Genomic DNA, 25,049 nt, shown 5'->3' with positions numbered 1-25,049 from the left:
CTGACTGTGCATCCAATATTTCTTCCCTTCTTTCAGCCTCCTGTATGCTTCCTCTCCTCCAGACCTCATTCCCTCCCCTAACTTTTTCTTCCTCTCTCCTTGCCCTCCTCCACTTTCTTTTTCTCTCCGTCTTTCTTTCTGTCTCCCTGCCCCCCCTTTATTTCTGTATGTCTGTCTTTCCCTCTCCATGCCCCCTTTCTTTCTGTCTCCCTGTTTTTCTCCATGCCCTTTCTGTCTGTCTTCCTGTCTTTCTCTCTGTCTCCCTGTCTGTCTTTCTGTCTCCCTGCCCTCCCCCAAGCCATCGCCATTAGGGAACAGGCCACTGCTGTAAAGAGGACAATGAAGCACCGGGCTGACCAACCTTCCCCACCCGACATCAATTCTAATGTCGGAGAGGAAGTTCCGGGCCAGCCAGGCAGCGATTGGCTGGCCCGGAACTTCCTCTCCGATGTCAGAATTGACATCGAGTGAGGAACGTTGGTTGGCCCGGCGCTTCAGCATCCTCTTTACAGGGTCGAGAAGCAGGTAGAATGGAAGGCAACGCAAGTCTATCATGGAGCCCGGGATGGGATCCACGATCGATTCAAGTTGCCTTTGCGATCTACTGGTTGATCGCAATCGACCTTTTGGGCACCCCTGATATAAACAATTAAATACACCATTAGGAAAGCTAAATAAACCGAATTACACAAATAGAATATAGATATACCCCCACCACCTATAGAGTAAGAAACCATAAACTAAGTATAGAAATATGTACACAAAAACTAAACTGAATCCCCAAGAAATTAGACTCTGGATATATATGGTGCAATACCAGAGAAAGAGAAATGGTGATGCATGTCCTCCTAAACTGTGCAAAATAAAGAAAACAGATATAAAACTTTCAGAAACTGATACATTTCAGCCACTACATTACAAATTACTACTTCTAATAATATTTTATATATAGCGCTACTAGACATACAAAGCGTGGTACAACACAACACAGAAGAGCTTACAATCTAGTCAAGATAGCCAAACTGGACAAGAAGGGGCATCAATACACAGTGCTCAGGTGGGGTAATTACAGAGGGAATGATACGATAGATATTGGTGCTTAGCAGGTGGGTTGGAGTTTGGAATTGAAAGCATCTTCAAAGAGGTGGGTTTTGAGTCTGGATTTGAATACTGTCAGAGATGGAGCTTGATGTATTGAGTCAGGCAGTTTGTTCCAGGCATACGGTGCAGCAAAGTAGAAGGGACAAAATCTGGAGTTGACTAGAGGAGAAGAGTACAGAGAAGAGAAACTCATCCGATGAGCAAAGTGCCCGGGGAGGGGGTGTGGTAAGAGAAGATAGATACCGAGGAGCTGCGGAGTGACTTTGTTTTTGGTCTCTGAAAGTGGTAGCTGAAGAATGTATTAATTTAGTTATTTATTTTAAAAATTTCTACACCGCCTAAGATCTAAGCTGTTCTCAAATTAAACATACATAATCAGTACAACATTATACTCACTCCTCCAAAGTTGTCTAACTTAACTAAAACTAGCACATGGCTAATAAGACTTTGATAAAACAGATTGTCAAAATCTGAAACATCACTACCTAGTAAAGAGCTTTCACAAACAAACATGTTTTAGTTGCTTCTTAAAAGGCATCTTGTCTTTACATAGCCTCAAATATCCCGGTAAAGCATTCCATTTCAGAGGACCCGCCACAGAAATAGCGGTTGCTTGTGTCTTGTAATAAGTTTCACCAAGCACCTCTATTGATAAGCCTCATGGCAGATTCTGATCGTAATGTTCTAGAGCAGGGGTGTCAAACTCAATCACATAAGAGGCCGAAATCTAAAACAAAGGCTAAGTCGCGGGCCAAATTTTTTATTAAGATTCTTAGTCTTCATAGAAGTAGAGATCCTGCCTCACCCTTAGACACCTGTGGCGCGGCCAGGCACTTCTGTGGAGCATCCTTCTCAACCTAGCTTTTACACTGGCACTGGGTCCTTCTGCCTGCAATTGGGTACTGAGGCAGCGTGGTGAGGAGCTTGGAGAGCCACTGGGGCTGCACAGTCAGGCACTTACTGTAGAAATGGCACAGTCACCGTGGGCCACATAAAACGCCAGGTGGCCAGAATTAGACCCCGGGCCTTGTGTTTGACATGTGTGTTCTAGAGCAGTGTTCTTCAACCGCCGGTCCGCGGACCGGTGTCAGTCTGCAGAAATTTCCTGCCGGTCCACAGTGCCGGCACGTGCATCGGGCCCAATTCCGTGTTCCTCAATCACCGATCTGCGGTGTGGTCGATGCAGCGTAATCTTCGGGCCGGCTCCCTCTTCCTCAGTGCTGCAATGCACAAAGCCGAGGGCAGCGGCTCCTATGCGCCTGAACCGGAAGCCTTCTCTCTGACGTTGCAATGTCAGAGGGAAGGCTTCCAGATGAGGTGCAGGACGTGTGCGAGGAGCCGCTGCTCACGGTTTTGTGCACTGCAGCACTGAGGAAGAGGGAGCCGACCCGAAGATAATACCGGGGGTGGCATAAAACAGCCAGGTGGGAGCAGGCCAGAAGGTAAGGCACAACATGGAGGGAAAATGGACAACAAAGGTGGGAAGAATGATTTTACTTTTAAATTTAGTGACTGAATTGTGTCAATTTTGAGAATTTACATCTGCTGTCTGTATTTTGCACTGTTCAGGAAGAAATGCATTTGTTTCTTTTTCTCTGGGGGAGGGGGAGGGGGAGAGTTGTACTGAATGCAAAGTCTTGAATCTTAGGGTTTGTTTGTATATATTAGTACTTTTAGTTTTTGGTCTCATATTTGCATGGGGTTATCTGTGTTCTGGTAGGAATGAATGTTAAGAAGCATACAGTGTGCTTTGTGCAGTTTAATTTTGTGGTTAATCATAATGTGTGGTTAATAAGATTATATTGTGTGTGTGTATATATGAAAAATGAATGGAAAAATGGTTTTACAATTAGTACTATTTTGGGGGCGGGGTCTGGCCCTCAACTTAGCCTAGTGTTCTTCAAACGCCGGTCTGCAGACCGGTGCCGGTCCACAAAATAATTCTTTTATTTCCGCCAGTCCATAAGTGTCAAAAGGTTGAAGAACACTGTTCTAGAGCAGGGGCCTCAAAGTCCCTCCTTGAGGGCCGCAATCCAGTCAGGTTTTCAGGATTTCCCCAATGAATATGCATGAGATCTATGTGCATGCACTGCTTTCAGTGCATATTCATTGGGGAAATCCTGAAAACCCGACTGGATTTGCGGCCCTCAAGGAGGGACTTTGAGATCCCTGTTCTAGAGGGTATGTAATGTTTTAATACCTGCTTTAAATACCACGGTGTTACCCCATAGATCGCTTGGTGAGCAACCATCAAAATTTTGTAATCAATTCTACATTGAATTGGCAACCAGTGTTTTCAGTACCGGTGTTATATGCTCATTCCATGACATCCCTGTAATCATTCTTGCCCTGATTTTGTTTTTTACAATACCTAACATTAGCATTTTCACTGAACTAATTTCCCACTCCCAACTGGTAATACTTCAGATATTCACATGAATAAATGACTTCTTGGAGAATATTGACTAGAGGAATAGGTGTTTCCGCAGCTGGCATCATGCTTGTTGCAGGTTTCTGGGTCTCACAGCGCCTTGTCAGTGCTGTGGTTTTCTTCAGGGTATGCTGTGAGGTCTACAGCTTGTCTTTATATAGTAGGTCCTCAACGGACTTTTCTGCCTCGTTCACCTCAAGCCCCAATCACAGCATACCCTGAAGAAAACCACAGCACGATGGCTGAAACGTCGGTTCTACCTGACAAGACACAGCTTGGCTGGAGGAAAATTACACGCTATGATTTAATAGCATGTACTGTGTCAGGAGTTATGCATGTGGGTAGTGTGCACAAGTGCATGAATAAATGATAGAAAAGTATAATTTTAAGTGCAATCCAACTCATGGTTAGGTGCCAGCATTTATACCAGCAATAGTGAAGAAGGAAGCATACTTGCCTTGGCCAATAAGGGGCAATGATTAAGCGCATTTTCAGTCACTTGCACTAATATTCTATAAAGAAAAGTAAGCTCCCATTTTTTTTTTGGAATATGCTTAAAATGGGCGCCATAGCCTATGTCTTTATAGAATTACCCTTTAAGCCTGGATTTTGTATAGTTTGACCCATGTTGAGCGCTCAGATCTGTGCACACAACTTAATTGTTGAGCAAGCCAATCAGCACTAATTTGACATGTACACCTAATAATTGATGCTAATTGGCATTGATTAGAAATTACACGCCTAACTTTCTAAGTGTAGTCTATAAAGTGGGGTGCGTCAATTCTAATGCACGATTCTTAAAAAGGGAGCATGGACAGATTGTGGGTGTCCCTAAAAGTTGCGCACACTGTTATAAAATACGCCTGATCCGCACACAACTTCGGCGCAGGTATTTAAGGCCTGGTTTCCACTGGCCTAAATGGGTGCGCCTACGTGTTAGTCACGCGTGTGGGTGATAAGCGTGATTCTGGAAACTGTGCATAACTTCAGAGGTGTTTTATAGGCTCGAGCTAGGCGGCGTCTTTTTCTGCGCCAATATTTTGCGCATCATATATAGAACATAGACCCACGTGCATGCTTTTCCTCCTGAGCTACGTATGACAGTGGGAATGTATCCCTCAGTGTGCTTAAAATTATGTGTTATGAAGAGGCATGTTGGCATTTAGCCACACTGAGTGAAGTCAGTGTTCAGATGGACAGTCAGTGGCGTAGTAAAAGTGGGGGGCAGTCCGCTCTGGGTGCCGTCTCGGTGAGGGCGCAGGCATCCATCCTCCTCTCCCCCACTGTCGTGTGTGCACGCTGCTTCCCTTCCCCCATACCTCTGTAACGTTCCTGGCATGAGCAGCAACCCACGACCTGCGGTCGCACCAGGGTCGGCTCTTCCTCTGATGTCACTCCCTGGACCCGTGCCTAGGAAGTGACGTCGGAGGAAGAGATGAAGCTAGCACAACAGCACCTTGGGGATTGCCGCTCGCGTCAGGAATGGTACGGGGGAAGGGAATCAGCGTGCGCACTGCAGGAGGAGACGGGGAAGGAGCTTGCGGATGGGGGGGGGGCCCTGGGTGCCTCTCTCTCTCGCTATGCCACTGGCTACCATAAAGATGAATTTTGAATAGTTTGAACATTGGTAAGGCCACCCTCAGATGTTCCTTAACCAGCATGCTGTACGACAGTTGTAGCACCTTTCATGATAAAGGTAAATTTATTTTATTTCCTTTTGGGGTGAACGGACAATCGCGCGCCAGACACCAGCGTGCCAACAATCAAGCGTTGACAATTCGGTGCAAGAAACAAGCGCACTGTGGGAAAACTTAGTTTTAAAGAGCTCCGAAGCGGGGTGTGAGTGGGGACTCCCCCCCACTTTACTGCATACTGTTCACGCTGCTGTTGGGGGGGGTGGGGGGGTGCAACCCCCCACAATATAAAGAAAATGGAACTTTTCCTGAAAAAAATCAGAAAAATTTCCTTTTTCCTCTATAATGGAGGGTTCCATCCCCCAAAACCCCCCCAACAGCAGTGCGAACACTATGCAGAAAGTGTGTGTGTGTGTGGGGGGGGGGGGTTCCCCACTCACACCCCGCTTCGGAGCTCTTTAAAACTAAATTTTCCCGCAGCGCGCTGGTGTCTTGCGCTGAATTGTCTGCCCTCCACTGTCGGCGCGCTGGTGTCTCGCGCGTGACTGACTATGAACCCCTTTTGGTTCCTCCACTAAATTTGTGGGTGAAGGATTGGAATTTTGATTTCTTCCCCTTTCCCCCTTTTAACAAAACTGCACAAGAGGTTTTTAGTGCCGGCCGGCGCACGGAACACTCTGTGCTGCTACGACACTCATAGGAATTCTAGGATCGTCAGAGCATTCCGTATGCCGGTCGGAACTAAAAACCTCTTGCATGGTTTTGTAAAAATGCGTATGTGTGTGGGGGGGAGGGGGGGTTATGTTTTAGCTATTTCTTTGGAATGTTAATTCTGTATTTCCATCTTTTGCATTGTTTACTCAGTGAATGTAATATGAAATCAGCATAAAAATAAAATTTCAAGCCAAGTAAAATAGTTTGTACACACATTTTCTTACCGTAGGAGGACACACAGCTTGGAAATCACACTGGGTGGATCTTGATTTTTAAAAGGTAGAGGTGGCAAGTCTTTCCTGTGCTTTGCATTTTCAATGGCCTCCAAAGTGCGGAGAAAGTAGTCTGAATTCCTGTAGGCAGATGTGATGGTGTGAACTCTGTTGTAGGTTTCCATCTCACGCACTATGCTTCTGGTGTCCACCGATGTCACATCAACTGCAAATGGTTTTCAAACAATATGAGATCTGTGTGTCTAAATTTTACACGCGACTCAAAAACTGGGGCATGTAAATGGGTGGGGAATGGGCGGATCGCGATGTCCCTTAAATCAGGGGTGTCAAAGTCCCTCCTCGAGGGCCGCAATCCAGTCGGGTTTTCAAGATTTCCCCAATGAACATAAGAACATAAGAAGCGCCATCTCCGGATCAGACCTTCGGTCCATCAAGTCCGGCGATCCGCACACGCGGAGGCCCTGCCAGGTATACACCTGGCTTATTTTATAGCCAACCATATCTTTATATACCTCTCTCAAGGAGATATGCATCTAGTTTGCTTTTGAAGCCTAGGACTGTCGATTCCGCAATAATCTCCCCTGGGAGAGTATTCCAGATGTCAACCACTCTCTGTGTGAAGCAGAACTTCCTGATATTAGTCCTGAACTTGCCCCCCCTTAGCTTCATTTCATGTCCTCTTGTCCGTGTCAAATTGGACAATGTAAATAGTTTTTTCTGCTCTATTTTGTCGATTCCTTTCAGTATTTTGAAGGTTTCGATCATATCCCCACGCAATCTCCTTTTCTCAAGGGAGAACAATCCTAGTGTTATAAGTCTATCCTCATATTCCAGTTTCTCCATACCCTTCACCAGTTTTGTTGCTCGTCTCTGCACCCTCTCCAGCAGTTTTATATCCTTCTTTAAGTAGGGAGACCAATGTTGGACGCAGTATTCCAAGTGGGGTCTGACCATTGCCCTATAAAGCGGCATTATAACTTTCTCCGATCTACTCGAGATTCCTTTCTTTATCATGCCCAACATTCTATTTGCCTTATTTGCCGCGCATTGTGAATATGCATGAGATCTATTAGCATACCATGAAAGCAGTGCATGCAAACGGATCTCATGCATATTCATTGGGGAAATCCTGAAAACCCGACTGGATTGCGGCCCTCGAGGAGGGACTTTGACACCCCTGCTTTAAATTAAACGCATTATTACAGAATTAGGGCTTCCATGCCTAAATTTAGACACGTTTCCCAGGCATAAGCGTTATTCTTTAAACCGTGACTAACTTTAAGGCTTATAGAATAGTGCCTTCTATGATGCTGATTTTTTGGGGCTCTACATATAATCTCTGTGAGAGCTTCCTATACCCCCTCCCCCACCCCACCCTGCTCCTATCCTTGCTGCACGCACCCCTGCCAATTGCCTTCCCCCCATAACATTTTTTACTGCCCCAGCATGAGGTTGCTCCCCGCATCGGCATCAGCACTCTCCCTGATGTCACTTCTGGGAAGTTAAAAAAGGTACAGGGAAAAGGAATGGGGAGTGAGCGGGGAGGGGAGGGGCGCCACAGCCCTAAGCACCGTTCACCCGTACTACTCCACTGCCCGCATACCAGTGCTTAGGCAGGCCTCCAGTAAAGCATTCTTCTAATTCTCTAGCGATGTGCCCATTGTGACATTTGTGTACCTATATTTATACATTCTACCATTCACGCATGTGAACATATCACATACTCGTGTAAGTGCAAGCTACATGCACAAATATCTTAGGGACACTTTTACAAAATTAGTTAAGTGCCATCAACTTATGTTCAAGGCCTAGAATTACAGATCTAAAAAGAGATCAGTTTTGTGCTAGTCCAGTAAGGTCCTCCAGTGTCATCCTCGTGGTCGTTTTCAGCTTTCATTAAACTGCAGCCAAAAGTGGCCTTACATGGGTCATTTCTGTGTGCCAAGGCCACTTTTGTTGGAGGGGTAAAGTGGCTGATTTTTCTATTTTCAGTGTTAATGACCACATGCTGCCAAGTTTTTATGGCTTGGGTCTCTCACTAGATATACTGATGTTTTTATCTTTTGATGGAAATAATTTCATTCTGGATCTTCATTCTAAAATCCTGGGAGTGGAAGTAATCTATTAACTATTAAAAACTCTCTCTTTATTTGTTGAATCGCACCAAATGTCATATATCTCTCCTTGTATTAGATTTCCTTACACATCTAGGGTGGGTGGGGGGAGGGAAATGTATTCTGATTACTAAAATTACTTAATTTTTTCTGTTAAGAATTCCATAATATGTCTTCATCTATTAGTTATGGGGGGGGGGGAAATGATTGTTTTATGCATTAATTGTGTATTTAAAGTGCCTTATTTGTAGTTTTTATGTTTAAATTAATTGTTTGGCACTGTTAAAATTTGAAAATTAATAAAGATTTTTTAAAAATAAAATAAACCTCTCTCTTTATAAAGAGAAAATGAACTATTAGAAAGTTTTTCAAACTTGAGATCTTTAGGATTTTAATGTAGTCAATAATATTATTGACTATTATAATCTTGTCCTAATAACCTGCTCGAAATCATTGATTTGCTATCTACAGTATGATTACTGTAGTTCGAAATGCAACTGTCAGACTGATTTTTCGACTTGTGCTTTAGCCAAGTGTTTAAGAGTTTAGTGTGGTTCACAAGAGTTTAAAGGATTATTAGTTAAATATGACACACATATACCTTGTTACTTTGAATTGCACTGGCTCCCTGTTGCTGCAAGAATTCAATTTAGACTTTGTTATTGGTTTTAAGATCTTGTATGAGGAAGCCTCTCTTTATTTGTCGGATTTAGTGATTTTATTACAAGGGCCATTCACAAAATATAGAACTCAATCTTTTTCTGTTAAGATTTCCAATGCGTACGAATTTTAAATCAGACAACTCTCTTCTTCAACTTAGAAACATGACAGCAGATAAAGGCCAAACGGCCCATCTGCAACATCCACTATCTCCTCCTCTCCCTATTGGGTAAAGCTCTTAACATTTGCATCTCCTCTTCCTATTGGTTAAGGCTCTTTACACCTGTGACATTGTGATGTCATAGAACTTTATGGTTATAGAAACATTGTAACATGATGGCAGATAAAGGCCAAATGCTGCCCATTCGCAGTAACCATTATCTCTTTCTCTCTCTGAGAGATCCCACGTGCCTATCCCAGGCCCTCTTTAATTCAGACATAGTCTCTGTCTCCACCACCTCTTCTGGGAGACTGTTCCATGCATCTACCACCCTTTCTGTAAAAAAGTATTTCCTCAAATTACTCCGGAACCTATCACCTCTTAACTTCATCCTAAGCCCTCTCATTGCAGAGTGTTAAAAGGAGTTGAGTTCATATTTCAACCATCTCTTTTTAAGATTTTGTGGTCACTATTTTCCTTTGGAAAGCATTTGAAACCTTTTCATATTCATAGATATGACTTTTAAATTGATTGATGACACAGGCCAACAAAAAAAAAAAAAAACAAATTTCTTCGTGCCTTGGGTTTTTGACCTTTTTCCTGGGGATTTGGGGTGCTGATTCAGGAAAATTGCATTGAATAGACCACATCAACTCTAGTTTCTTAGATATGGTTGTGGGATAGTAGATATGCCTTTGGGCTAGTAGAGCCAAACTTGAGCATTGGGCAAAAAATGATTGGCCTCTGAGGACAAAATGTAATCAATGAACCTTTGGTAGCATGAGATATAATTATACTATCACTACTACATATAAAGTTAGGCCTGATGAGACAATTTGTAAAGGCTTTGAATAAAGACAGTTTGTGCATTGAATACGTGAAGGGGCATAATCAAAAGAAACGTCTAAGTCCGATTTGGACATAGGTCGCTAGTTGGCCAAAGTCGGCAGCAGCAAAATGTCCATTCTCAAAAAGAAGAGCAAAACAATTAGCAAAAAATATATATATATATCTTAAAAAGTACATCCAAAATATTTTATTTTCAAAAATCATCTATCTGTACGTCCAGGCAGTGGATCGTCTAGAGCGCCACTATGTCTGTCTTTATACCACATTCTCGACCAAAAATTTGTCCAAGTTTGAAACGTTCAGAACAAGAGCAGTGGAGCACCTTACAGGGCATGCTGTGAACATCACAAAAGGGTGCCACATAAACATCTCAACAGAATTCCCTTATAGATCATGGAAAGCCCCCCCCAAACCCACCATACCCTCCTGTCTACAACCCCAATAGCCCTTATGGCTGCAGGTGGCACCTATATAGCAGTATAGTAGGGTTTGGAGGGGGTTAGGTGGGCTCACATGTTTCACCATGAATGTAGTGGTTAGAGTGACTTTTGGGCCTGGGTTCTCCTCTCTATGGTTCACTAGCCCACCCCCCCAGACTTAAGCCACCTCTGTGCAGCTCTTCTATGCCAGGTACTGATGTTCCGGAGGCAGGTATGTACATTTTTATCCTGAACTTTGTGGGGGTGTGACATGGTCAGGAAACACGGGGGGGGGGGGGGTCTGTACTTTGTCCCTGCATTGGTTATCCGGTCACTTTGGATACCTTTTGGGTACTTATACGTGTCTTTACATCGTCTAAGTCACAACGTATAAAATATTGTTGTAATTTCCAAATGAATTTTCCTGGGTTTTGTTTGTATGGAGTCCGCCCTTGAGGTATACGAGGGACCGCTAAAAAGTTTGCAGCCCAACCAAGAAGAGAATAATAATAATAATAACAGTTTATATACCGCAGGACCGTGAAGTTCTCTGCGGTTTACCATGATTAGAAATGTTACAGATTGAATGGAATAAACAAAGTACAGACTTAGTGATTGATAGTTCTAGCCATCGTTTGTTGAGGACTAAGATTGTATAGGTTGGTTTCCCGAGTATTTCCCAAGAAGAGAATGATGTGGAGCCATGAAACTTACAAGATATTCCACACTTTTCTTTTCATTTGGAATCACTGAAACAAGTGTGGAATAACTTGTAAGTTTCCTGGCTCCACGTCATTCTCGTCTTGGTTGGGCTGAGAACTTTTCAGCGGCCCCTCGTAGGTGCAATACAACAGATGCAGTTATGGAAACGATGATCAGCATGCAGTATCAGTGTGTCAACTGGAAGTGCCTAGAATTGGCCTCTCTGTAATCATGGTATAATTTTTGGCCCCTGTGTAATCATGGTATAATTTTTTTGCAATTACAAGAAAATAAAAAAGAGCATATTTTCCTAAATGCTTCTTGTTTTGATTTTCAGCCAGAAAAGAAAAGCTTACCATAAAAATCAAAAGGGTTAGAATGTTCCGGACATGGATAACCACAATTTGTAAAAAAGTCTATCATCTCCTGAGGGTTGCCACAGAAAATGAGTTCTCCACAGCTCATAATAGCAATTTTGTCAAACACCTGGTGGAATAATACGACACATTAATATGGTTTTTGTAGAGACTGTGCGGCACTGACAAGCATAATATTCTCACAATTCAAAAAAAATTAAGAAAACTGTTTTCCGGATTCAGACTATAATATTATTTGTTATTATGAGATCACTTTTACAATTTTAACTCACGGCAGCTAACCGCATCTTTTAAAATACACTGTCCACATGTGTCATTGAAGGCTCCAGCACGGGCCGTGTTTCAGCAAAACACGCCTTCCTCAGAGATCCAAGATGTTAAATATACAACCTTTGGGGAAGGGGTAAAACGCGGACCTCACGGACCTGACGGACCTCGCGGATCTAAACCCATAAGGCCTTAAAAATCTGAGGTCCATGTCGGTCCGTGTCCGTGGCGCTTGTAGTTTCTGTCGCTGACAGACCCTGATGAGATTTTAGCAATGACGGATCCGTCTCAGCATAGGGAGGGAAAAGTGTTAGGATCCGTCAGCGCTCAAATCTCTTCGAGGTCTGTCAGAGCCAGAGACTCGTGCTGGAGCGGCAGAGCAGAAGCCAAGAGAGCGGGGACATAGGTTTTGGACGTGGGTTATGGAAAAGAGGTCTCCAAACTCCAGCACGAGTCTCTGGCTCTGACAGACCTCAAAGAGATTTTTAGCACTGACAGATCCTAACACTTTTCCCTCCCTATGCTGAGACGGATCCGTCAGCGCTAAAATCTCATCAAGGTCTGTCAGCGACAGAAACTACAAGCGCCACGGACACGGACCGACACGGACCTCAGATTTTTAAGGCCGTACGGGTCTAGATCCGCGAGGTCCGTCAGGTCCGCGTTTTACCCCTTCCCGAACCTTTGTAAATGTGGAACAGAGATGGCTTGACAAACCAAACTAAAACCCGCTCAGATTTAGTGCCTCTTTGGCGGGTTTTAGTTTAGTTTGTCAAGCCATCTTGAATCCTTGAGGAAAGCGTGTTTTGCCGAAAGGATTAACTGAATAAAGGAAGCATCAAGAACACTGGATTTCCACAGTTTTGTTTGTTTGTGTTGCTCTTCTTTTCCTGTGAACATTTGGGTCTTCTCTTCTTTCTTGAGCTAACAGCATCTTTTCAGGTATAAAAGATTAAGCCCCAAACAGCTTACAGTCTAATCATTCAGGAGATAATGCGACTTTGCTCAAAGCCTCAGGGAATGTCAGTAGTAGAACTGGGATTGGAACTCTAGTTTTCTGTCCATTGCTGTAACCACTAGGCCACTCCTTTCCTCCACCCATCTGCAAGGCATCAGGAAATGGAGCATTTTAGTTATAGTTCAAACCAACCAGTTGGAAATTAGTTCCAATAGATCGACCTAGAACAGGGAAGACCACAAACCAGACTGGTGTCCAGGATTTTCACAAGGAGGTGTATTCTGCATGCCTGGTTTTCAATGTCTAAAAATATTCCTCATGCATATTCTTTGTGATCATTCTGAAAACCCGACTATGGACCGGGAACCCCGAACTCGCACCTCTTTCCTGCCCGCTAAGACAACTTGTAGTGTTGCTGGGAAGTGGCCGATTTTTCTAGTTTGGCAGTAACGTTCATGTGCTAAATTTCCCATTGGCGCATCGCCAAAAGCACTTACCGGTACGACACTTGCCACACCACTTCCTCACCTTGAAAAGTTCAGAACGAGGCTGATGGATTGAAATAATAACTATCCTGCCTTTGCGCGAGAGCTCTGAAAGCAGCGTAACAATGTGGTTTGCAGTCATGGAATCGAGGCCTGTTGTTGGCTCGTCAAGCAAAATAATCTCTGGAAAGACAACGCAGAAGTCATTGGAACATTCATGAGAATGAATAAATTGATTCTATGCGAGGGGCTGCTGAAAGGTTCTCAGCCCAACCAAGAAGAGAATGACTTGGAGCCATGATATTTACAAGTTATTCCACACCTTTCTTGACACTTTATTTCAATAATATTAAATGAAATGAAAAGTGTCAAGAGAAGTGTGGACTAACTTGTAAGTTTCATGGCTCCACATCATTCTCTTCTTGGTTGGGCTGAGAACTTTTCCGCTGCCCCCTAGTCTTGTGATGTCATAATGCCTTATTCCACCAATGCCTATGAGCCAACCTCATCGGTGATGTCACAATGGCTTGGTTTCCCTCCGCTTGTGCCCATTTACTAGATGCATTTGCCTCATTGAAACGAAAAGTGTGGACTAACTTGTAAGTTTCATGGCTCCACATCATTCTCTTCTTGGTTGGGCTGAGAACTTTTCCGCTGCCCCCTAGTCTTGTGATGTCATAATGCCTTATTCCACCAATGCCTATGAGCCAACTTCATCGGTGATGTCACAATGGCTTGGTTTCCCTCCGCTTGTGCCCATTTACTAGATGCATTTGCCTCATTGAAACAAAAAGTGTCAAGAGAAGTGTGAAATAACTTGTAAGTTTCATGGCTCCACATCATTCTCTTCTCGGTTGGGCTGAGAACTTTTCAGTGGCTCCTCATATTATAGCTTTAGTAAAATTTTAGCCACATGGTTTACTGAGTGTCTCAAAAGTAGATTAAAGGATATTGTATGTGTATCACAAATAACTATTGTGGGACTTTTTTTTTTTTTTAAGAAAAATGAAATCCTAAAAATATATAATTCTGACCTTTGGTCTTTGGAAAACTCTACATGAAACTATTTCGCCTGAGCAGTGTTGTGGGATTTTCAGCACATCTGCCCAGCTGTTAGTACTTGCCTAAAAATTTGGCAAGGCGGGTTTTTTCCTCCTTTTAAATCCTGCAAACATTTCTATTTTCTGTAAATGTCCCTTTTTTGCTTTGGTTTACCATGGAATTAGTGACATAAACAGGTGAAGTCGTTCTCGTTGGCTTAGGGGACACTCAAAGTGAGCAAAGCCGTGCAAGGTTGTGAAAAAGGAAGCAAAACATCCTAAATTTAAAAAAAAAGGAAAATATTTCTGGTCTCAAAGACATGCAAAAGATATTTTAGGCAGAGCTGCTAAAATGTTAACTTTACACCAAAAGAAACACAGCTGGAGATCAAATTGTAATAAATTTAAGGCTGGGCTAGAAATCTATTATTTTACAATGACAATTGATTACATTTACATTGGGAGTTAATGTTGTGATATTAATTTCTGAGATGCTGAGAGCTCGGGTCAATGGATAAAGACCAGAATTTATTTATATTTATTTTAAGTATTTTTATACGGCCTATCAAAGTTATCTAAGTGGTTTACAATCAGGTACTCAAACATTTTCCCTATCTGTCCCGTTGGACTCACAATCTATCTAATGTACTTGGGGCAATGGGGGATTAAAGGGCAAATTCTATAAGAAGCGCCCAAAAGTTAGACACTGTTCAACGCGATTCAAGCAAAATTGGGTGTGGTTTAATGAATCACGCTGAGCAGAACCTATTTTGAAGGCGCCCAAGAAATAGGCCAGCTCTAGGCACGACTAAAAGTTAGGCACCCATGTGAGCGCTTAAGCACGCTTAAGAGCAGCGATTCTGTAAGAAGGCGCCTAATATGTAGCCACGCCCACGCCTAACATGCATAGCGCCTATTTTTTTGAAGGCCGCCTAAATCATTAGAGGTGCCCTGTTACAGAATCGGGATAGGAGGGATTAAAAAATGCTCCACAGGGGGGATGGGAGGAAGGGAGGGATATAAGCTGCAAGGATTCTGCTGCATAAAGGATGGGAGGGAGGGGGAGGGATAAAAAGATACTGCACAAGGGGAGGGGAGGAAAGATGCTGCACATATGGGGGAGAGAAAGGAAATAGGAAGAATTGGGGTGGAGGAGAGGAAAGGAGAGATGATCATTGCACATGAAAAAAAATAATACCTCCCCAAAAATAAGACCTAGTGACTTTTTTGGGCCCAAAATTAATATGTCAGTGTCTTATTTTCAGGGAAACAGAGTAGTTAGAGCTACAGCCTCAGCACCCTGAGGTTGTGGGTTCAAATCTCTCATTGTTCCTTGTAACCCTGGGCAAGTCACTTAATCCCACATTGCCCCAGGTACACTAGATAGCGTTTCAGCCCACCGGGACAGATAGAGAATTATGATAAAGTACCTGAATGTAAAACCACTTAGGATATAAGTGGTATATAAAAATAGACCTGACTCAGAAGTCAAGCACCAGTCTTTTCCATAGCTGTGTACACATACAACACTGCCACCGAGCCTAGGTGCAGGCACTCAGTTCTACTGAGCCGTGGGACTTACTGGGATCTTGTATCAGCTGCGCTGCAATCGAAACGCGACGCCTCTCTCCGCCAGAAATTCCACTGAAAACGCGGCCTCCAATTAGGTGACTGGTGACGTGGCTGAGGCTCAGCTCCGCCATTACAGAGTCTACCTGAAAACCAGATAGATAAGAGCTGCTTAGTTTGAATTTCCAATAATAATAATAATAATAATAATAACTTTATTCTTGTATACCGCATTACCATGGAAGTTCTATGCGGTTAACAGAAGAAGAGACTGTACAATTACAGCGAAGTTACAATTTCGTTAATGTTACATTAACATTTTAGACAATGCATTTTTCAATCAAGTTAAATTTACATTTTAGACGATACATTTACGGAGAAGTTAATTTTTGCAGGTAGGTAATATATTCGGAGTAGTTATGTTTGCTATGAGTTACATACAGCAGATTTACAAATAGAAGTGTTACATACAGCTGTAAAGAGTCTGGGGGAGAGTCGAGGTCAGAGGAGGAGGAAGGAGGAGCGGAGAACGTTCAGAGGAATTTGTCAAAAAGGTAGGTTTTAGTTAACTTCCTGAAAGTTTGATGGGGGGGGGGGGGATTGGAGATGAGAGTAGAGAGGCATTTGTTCCATTTGCCCGCTTGGAATGCTAGGGATTGGTCGAGGAATTTTTTGTAGAGGCAGCCCTTCGGGGAGGGAAAAGAAAACAGGTAGGTATTTCGAGTATGAGAGGGGCCTGCAATTTCAGGAGATCAAAGATTGTTATGGATGGAAAAGACGATGCTCAATCTGATATTATTCCAGGAATTAAAAATTCTATGAGCTGGAGCTCTGCCTGCATGCAGTGGAAAAATTCCTGGAGCAGAGCTACGGTGGGAATTGTAAGCACACGTGTGGTTTGTAGTTCCAAAACTCTGTGCAGTGTTGTGGGTGAGAAAAAGTACCCACAGAAAATCCAGGTGTAAATGTCTGCTGAAGTTTTCTCCGTAGGCAATTTTCAAAGTGAAAGGAATATGTCGAACATCGAAGGAGGCCAGGAATGTGTTTGGGGTGGGAGGGGCTGGGAGCCAGGAATGTATTGAGGGGAAAGGGGTCCAGCAATTGCGTTGCAGGGGAGGGGGCCATGGGGTGGGGTTGGGGGAAGGATGATGACTAGAGCTCGCTGGGGTGAGTGGAAGGGAAGGGAGGACACTGGACTCTGCAGGCTGGGGACCCAGAAGTTATCTGGACTCTGGCCGATGTTCGTTGCCACAGTCAGTGTTACCAGAAGTCTGGATTTGCCTGGACATGTTCTCTTTTTAGAAGACTGCCCAGGGCATCTGGGTGGCTTTTCAAAACCCAGCACTTTGTCCAGGTTTTGAAAACCGTTGAGATGGGGGGGGGGGGGGCAAATCTGGAGGGCATCTGCCCATGGGCGGATGCGGCGTGGTGACAGATGGCAGGGCACCAACTCCTCATATCAGTTTCAACCAAAAGATCAGAGAGAGTCCATCCTCAGTTCAGACTCTTCCACCTCGCAAGTATTTTCACCATAAAATAAATGCTGGCATGGAACAAACCTTTTTTCTGATAGATACACTGGAGTGCTTCTGGAGTGCTAGTAAAGCCGTGTAGGTCAAAGTCTCCTGTACGGTCAGATAGCTTAGTAATGTATCAGTCTGAAAAATACACCCAAAAATAGTATAGTTATTATTTTAATGATATATCTGTGCGGTTTAAAAGTGTCTCTCTATATAATAGGGATAGGAAGATGGCACTGTGATTTTTCTGTGGTTCATATACCACTCTGGAGGTTGACTGTTGGGCGATGGTGTGTTTGCTGCTCCACTCCCAGCTGTTGAGATGGGAGGCTAAGAAGGCATGCACCCCCAACATTTATGCTCAAATAGTTTTTTTTATTGAGTCAAACATTACAAAGGTACAGCTTATACAGATGGGCAAACCAAAGCTCAAATTTAGCAATTAAGAAAAATACGGTCTAGAAACCTCACAAACTCCCTTCTACTACCTCCCCCCCTCCCCCACCCCGATTTCCCCATCATTTATACCTTGTCTACAGTGCTGGTATCATTGTTGGGTTAGAGCTGGGGGATTTTTTTTTTTTTTTTAGCTTGTCCTCCACAGGGGCCCAGAACGGAGTATTGCACTCAATTCTGGTCTCCTTATCTCAAGAAAGATATAGCGGCGCTAGAAAAGGTTCACAGAAGAGCGACCAAGATGGTAAAGGGGATGGAACTCCTCTCGTATGAGGAAAGACTAAAACAGTTAGGGATCTTCAGCTTGGAAAAGAGACGGCTGAGGGGAGATAGGATTGAAGTCTACAAAATCCTGAGTGGAGTAGAACGGGTACAAGTGGATCGATTTTTCACTCCGTCAAAAATTACAAAGATTAGGGGACACTCGATGAAGTTACAGGGAAATACTTTTAAAACCAATAGGAGGAAATTTTTTTTTTCACTCAGAGAATAGTTAAGTTCTGAAACGCGTTGCCAAAGGATGTGGTAAGTGCGGATGATGGTTTGGACAAATTCCTGGAGGAAAAGTCCATAGTCTGTTATTGAGAAAGACATGGGGGAAACCACTGCTTGCCCTGTATTGGTGAACTGAAAGAAAAAATCACTCCGTGGACCTATTCAAAGTATTATATGAATGATATAACAAAGTTCACAGGCTTGCTCAGAATCATGGAGGGGAAAACTGGGGCAAACCCCAGGAAAAACCACCTCACAGCCCAATCATCGCATGGAAAGTAAACCAGACGTTATATCATTTCATAGGTGTTTTTACGGGGTGAAAAAACTACGGTCTACTAAGCTTATGGCCAAAGAACTTAGGCAAACTTAACTTGCAGCTTGTCAAAGCAGTCAAACCGCGCTATACGCGCTTCTCTATGTGAGACAACAGTCCTTAGTTGGAATCTCCCATCGCATGAGCGTTTCTTTCTAACTTTTCCTGTGTGTTCCCTGAGGCAGGACCGAAACATGCATGTCGGAACTCGCAAGCCGCAAGTTAAGTTTTTTTTTTTTTCTATTTCTATCATTTAAATTTCTCCAGAATTCTTTTTTTCAACGGTTCCTCCTTCTGCATCTATTCCTTTCTCTCTTCTCTTCTATCTTTCAAAGCACACAGTTTTGTTAGATTGATTATTTTATCATTTTTTCTATTTCCTTACTTTGCACTTTATTACTCTCTAGGTACTTTAGTTAGATTGTGAGCCTTCGGGACAGTTAGGGAACTTCTAAGTACCTTTCTTACTTATAATTTTAATGTATATTTTCTGAAAACCGCTTAGAACCTAACGGATGTAGCGGTATATAAGAAATAAATTACATTACATTACATTACATATGAAATGATATAACGTCTGGTTTACTTTCCATGCGATGATTGGGCTGTGAGGCGGTTTTTCCTGGGATTCGCCCCAGTTTTCCCCTCCATGATTCTGAGCAAGCCTGTGAACTTTGTTATATCATCCATATAATACTTTGAATAGGTCCACGGAGTGATTTTTTTCTTTCAGTTCAACATATGTATTTTATCACTCTTGTTACATTGTTTGTTACTTGTCCCCTTTTTCATATTTGACTGCCCTGTATTGGTAGCATGGAATATTGCTACACCTTGGGTTTTGGCCAGATACTAATGACTTGGATTGGCCACCGTGAGAACGGGCTAGTGGACTTGATGGGTCATTGGTCTGACCCAGTAAGGCTATTCTTATGTTACAGTGTTACATTCACAAAATATTGGAAACAGTGGATTGAGGGAGCATTCATAATATACTGTAGAATTAGATTAAGGGTTATATATGTACATTTACAACTAGACTGGAGGTGTTAGACTAAAGAGACCGTGGTAGGTGTTAGAAGAAGTACAGGTTACAGAGGTAATTCACAGTGAACTGGAGTCATTTGATTAGGGTACATTCACAATATACTCGAGGCATTAGATTAAGGTAACAGCGGTATATTCTCAGCTAACTGGAGACATGAGACTAATGGAACCATGGTAGGTGCTGGAAAGTTAGCCGTAAAGAACAATATGTCGCAGTGGTGGTCAGTTTCAGTTGCAGACCGCTATAACCTGGCCTTTAAGATCTCAAAGCAGGTGTGCGAAGGTTCGAGAACAGAAGGGATGAGGGTCTTCTAGTTGATTTCATACATATATGGATATAATCAAACAGGGGCGGGGTGAAAGCAGAAAACAAACCTGTAAGACATAGGAAAAACAGTTCTGAAACTGCGTCTTCTTCAGCTTCTGTCCGTTCACATATACATCACCAAGAAAAGTCCCCTTTCCTATCCTTCCAGATAATGCGTCCAGCAAAGTTGTTTTTCCAGATCCTAGAGAAACACAGAATTATGGATTCTGAAAGGCAATTCACTTCACAGAAAAAAAAAATGCTCATTTTAATTTTGACAAAAAAAGCCTTGCCCGGTTTATAGTTTCAAAACATGGTGCAGAAAGTCTTCCCTCTGCTTTTATCTCTAGGAGTTTGTAATTACATTACATTAGGGATTTCTATTCCGCCATTACCTTGCGGTTCAAGGTGGATTACAAACGGATTGTCCAGAGATTGAGAGTATTTAGGGAGTAGTTTGTACATTTCTTTGAGTTGTTAAGGATTACATCTGAGTTGTCATGATATTGGAAGTTCATATGGAGTAGTTGCAGTTGATGCTTGAGACATTTCTGATTGCGTTACTTCGGTTTTATGTGTTTTATGAATGAAAAATGCTTTTTCAGCCTTCACATGCTGAGGAAAGTTAGATCCTGCTTCCATCAAAAACATTTTACCCTCCTTGTCCAATCCATCATCCTCTCCAGATTGGACTATTGCAACTCTATCTACTTAAGCCTAACTAAGAAAAACCTCCACAGACTCCAACGGATTTAGAATGCCGCGGCCAAGCTCATCTTCGCTAAAAGTAAATTTGACCATGTCTCCCCGCTCCTGGCCAAGCTCCACTGGCTTCCGATAATCGCCAGGGTCCACTATAAATGCGCCTGTTTAACTTTCAAAATCCTATATGGTATCCTCCCTCCCTTTATCCCTCTTTCTTGGAATTCCTCAAACCCTAATACCACCAGATCCTCCCACAAATTAAAACTATCCTTCCCCTCGCTAAAAGGCATTTCCCACACAGGAAAGCTAGGGACCTTCTTCCACTTCAAAATCACTGAGCTCTGGAACAACCTTACCTCCCCTCTTCGGAACTTGAGCTCTCTCCAAGTTTTCCGCCAACATCTGAAAACCTTGCTTTTCTCAAAAAATGTAAGTCTCCCTCCAACTTAGGAATCAAGGAAACTCTTATATCTTGGCATCCCAAGTCCTCTAAATTTTCTTCACACTTCTACCTCTAACCCTCTGTTGTAGTTCCTTCCTATTTCTCCTACTGTAAACTGCATCGAGCTCTACGAACGTGGAGATGATGCGGTATACAAACCTAAGGATTAGATTAGATTAGAAGGGTTTTTATTTCTTTTTTGAAGGTTTTGTAGTCTGTGGTCAAGGTCAATAGGTTGTAGAGTTGGGGGTCGAGTGTTGCAGCTTGAGTGGCTAGGAGGTTGTCGAAGTGTTTTTTTCTTTTGACGTTTTTGGTTGGAGGGTGTGTGAATGGTGCGTGAGTTCTCCTATGTCTGGTTGAGGTGGATTGAACTGAGGTGGATGTAATCTGAGGTGACAAACTTCCATACTGCCTGAACCAGTTTAAGAATTGTTTAAAGTCTTACAAAACTATGCTGTGTATTTGACAGGAGAATGGTGAATCAGTGCAAAAAGAAGATGCAAAGCTCCAAATAGTCTTCTATTATTTAAAATTTCCTACGTTTGCATAACAGCTGCACAACACATAGTATGCCTCAGTGGTGTGCAGTGAGGGCTTTCAGGGAATGAAGTGAATCCCCATCTCTTAATCGAAGGAATTAACAAACAGATGGACAAAGGAGACCCCATAGACATCATATATCTAGATTTCCAAAAAGCCTTTGACAAGGTGCCCCATGAATGCCTACTCCGGAAACTGAAGAACCATGGGGTGGAAGGAGATGTACATAGATGGATCAGAAGCTGGTTGGCGGGTAGGAAACAGAGGGTGGGAGTGAAGGGCCACTACTCGGACTGGAGGAGGGTCACGAGTGGGGTCCCGCAGGGCTCAGTACTAGGGCCGCTGCTATTTAATGTATTCATAAATGATCTGGAAACAGGGACGAAGTGTGAGATAATAAAATTTGCGGATGACACCAAACTATTTAGTAGAGCTCGGACTAAAGAAGATTGTGAAGAACTGCAAAGGGACTTGAACAAACTAGGGGAATGGGCAACGAGATGGCAGATGAAGTTCAATGTTGAGAAATGTAAAGTATTACATGTGGGAAACAGAAACCCGAGGTACAACTATACGATGGGAGGGATGTTTTTAAATGAGAGTACCCAAGAAAGGGACCTGGGGGTGATGGTGGACCTGACAATGAAGCCGACGGCACAGTGCGCAGTGGCTGCTAAGAAGGCAAATAGAATGCTAGGCATCATCAAAAAGGGTATTACAACCAGAACGAAAAAAGTTATCTTGCCATTGTATCGAGCGATGGTGCGTCCGCATCTGGAGTACTGCGTCCAATATTGGTCGCCGTACCTTAAGAAGGATATGGCGATACTCGAGAGGGTTCAGAGGAGAGCGACACGTCTGATAAAAGGGATGGAAAACCTTTCATACGCTGAGAGATTGGAAAAACTGGGACTCTTTTCCCTGGAGAAGAGAAGACTTAGAGGGGATATGATAGAGAGATCATGAAGGGCATAGAGAGAGTAGAGAGGGACAGATTCTTCAAACTTTCAAATAATAAAAGAACAAGAGGACATTTGGAAAAGTTGAAAGGGGACAGATTCAAAACCAATGCTAGGAAGTTCTTCTTTACCCAACATGTGGTGGACACCTGGAATGCGCTTCCAGAGAGCATAATAGGGCAGAGTACGGTACTGGGGTTCAAGAAAGGATTGGACAATTTCCTGCTGGAAAAGGGGATAGAGGGGTATAGATAGAGGATTACTGCACAGGTTCTGGACCTGTTGGACCGCCGCGTGAGCGGACTGCTGGGCACGATGGACCTCAGGTCTGACCCAGCGGAGGCACTGCTTATGTTCTTATGTTCTTAATGAAAGGAGACCTGGAGGTTGCGTCAACATAGGCAATATGTTGAACTCAGGTCCCTTGTAAGCCATGTTTACATCATTAATGCTTTTCCCACTTTTGCGCAGATGCCCTGATACATCCGTGGAAATTCCACTGCATCTATAATCGTGCTTTGCGGGGGCAGATCATATTTTGAACATATTTCATTTTGTGCATCACATTGAAAACTGGATTCTGTAAATGGTGTATGAGGATTTACACCATGTAAAACCTAGTATAAACCTGCCATATTCTATAACTCTGTGTGCAATTTTTTGGAATACCTCTGATCCGTGACTATGCCCTAGAGCAGGGGTGTCAAAGTCCCTCCTCGAGGGCCGTAATCCAGTCGGGTTTTCAGGATTTCCCCAATGAATATGCATTGAAAGCAGTGCATGCACATAGATCTCATGCATATTCATTGGGGAAATCCTGAAAACCCGACTGGATTCCGGCCCTCGAGGACCGACTTTGACACCTGTGCCCTAGAGAATGATACGGGACATAATTTGTCCTCTTCCCCACGGTAAACCGCGGTGTCTTAACCTCGCAATACTCTGAATGAGAGTCAAGCAGTTTAACTCTTTGGGCTTGTAGCCTAAATATTACCAAGCCTGGACTCCGTGTTCCTTGAACAGGTCTCTTTCAATATCAATTTAGAACAAGCATGAACACTTACGGTTTGTAGATCTTACAGCAGGGCTTCCTCACAGAGTCCATACACTCAACTGGCACATCCTTGGTAGGGGAAGCCAGGAATGTTTTGCATAGTCCCTATGCAGAGGTAATATGTACTTTAGCTTCTCTCCCAATTTGAATTCCTACTAACAGACTCAAGTTCGGAGGCCAGCAAACTTCAAGTGTAGGAACAGATTGGGGAGACAAACTCTCTCTTCAGCTTGTGGTGGCTAAGATGGAGTCAGTTTTTTTCCCAGAGATGAAGAAGGTGGACTCCTGCACAAGCTGCAGCTAATACCTCTGAGAGCTGTGTACACATCTTAGAACAATCTTTATACTTGTTTTAAACAAGAAACTGCACACGTGAAATGGGGGCAGAACACGCGGGAACCCATCCCCATGTCACTCTTTAAGGAGAGAGGGAAGAATATGAATGGGCACAACTACTGACCCTCAAGCCTTGCATTAAAGAATGCTGGTGTAGAAGAACCGAGATTGAGATAGACCAGGGGTGTCCAACCTGCAGCCCCGTGAAGTATTTTGTGCAGCCCTGGTCGAGGGTAATGCAGTGTTTTCCTCCGCTGCTCCCGGGGTGTTTTACCGTCCTGCCGACTCCCTCCTATGTCTTGCTGCAGCATTTGCGCGGCCCCAAAAACATTTTTTTCGGCCAACGCAGCCCAGGGAAGCCAAAAGGTTGGACACCCCTGAGATAGACTAAAGAATGATGCGGGATGGTTCCCCGCAATTATGCGTGGGGACGGAAAAGGGGACAAATTATTTCCTCGGGTCTTTCTCTACCATGCCCCCTTTTTGGCTTCGCATAGAAAATTTACACACGCATCTTTATAGAATCCCAACTGGGACGATGTGTGTGTATAAGTTAATTGTTGCCAATTAACTGCTGAACTGTCAAACAAGTTGCGAATGCAAGCAAGTATGGAATACCCCTGGAGCATGCCAAATTTTGATGCATAATTTGTGGCACCACATTTAGAATCCAGGGATCAATGTTCTACTCCTACTTATCACTTATATAGCGCTGAAAGGCGTATGCAGTGCTGTACATTTTGACATTTAATAGACAGTCCCTGCTTGGAAGAGCTTACAATTTAACGGACAGACAGACATGACATATAGGGTTGTGGATGCAGAACCCAAGGTGAGAGGAGTTAGGAGTCGAAAGCACTCTCAAAGAGGTGGGTTGACATTTATAGATGGTCCCTGCTCGGAAGCACTTATAATCTAACTTGGACAGATAGACATGACATATAGGGTTGGGGATGCAGAATCCAAGGTAAGAGGAGTTAGGAGTCAACAGTGCTCTTGAAGAGGTAGGCTGACATTTATAGACGGTCTCTTACCGGAAGAGCTTACAATCTACCTTGGACAGGCAGATATGACATATAGGGTTGTGGATGCAAAACCCAAAGTGAGAGGAATTAGGAGTCAAAGAACTCTCAAAGAGGTGTGTCTTCTTTGACAGAAA

The 25,049-nt window shown here is 43.3% G+C and overlaps 1 protein-coding gene across 1 annotated transcript in view; it reads right to left on the bottom strand.

Annotated features, from left to right (window-relative positions):
- Nucleotides 1-25,049, bottom strand: part of ABCG5 (ATP binding cassette subfamily G member 5) — a 50,405-nt gene that overhangs the window by 11,763 nt on the left and 13,593 nt on the right. Inside the window, exons 3-8 of the mRNA XM_033937672.1 lie at nucleotides 19,923-20,056; nucleotides 17,273-17,371; nucleotides 15,727-15,859; nucleotides 13,148-13,287; nucleotides 11,374-11,503; nucleotides 6,105-6,318 (exon numbers count right to left, since the gene is read on the bottom strand). Coding sequence (XP_033793563.1) covers nucleotides 6,105-6,318; nucleotides 11,374-11,503; nucleotides 13,148-13,287; nucleotides 15,727-15,859; nucleotides 17,273-17,371; nucleotides 19,923-20,056 — 850 coding nt within the window. The remainder of the gene's footprint in view (nucleotides 1-6,104; nucleotides 6,319-11,373; nucleotides 11,504-13,147; nucleotides 13,288-15,726; nucleotides 15,860-17,272; nucleotides 17,372-19,922; nucleotides 20,057-25,049) is intronic.

The sequence above is a fragment of the Geotrypetes seraphini genome, chromosome 3, assembly GCF_902459505.1.
Source record: "Geotrypetes seraphini chromosome 3, aGeoSer1.1, whole genome shotgun sequence".
NCBI classification, from domain to species: domain Eukaryota; kingdom Metazoa; phylum Chordata; class Amphibia; order Gymnophiona; family Dermophiidae; genus Geotrypetes; species Geotrypetes seraphini.
This window is presented reverse-complemented; position numbering and strand designations above follow the sequence as displayed.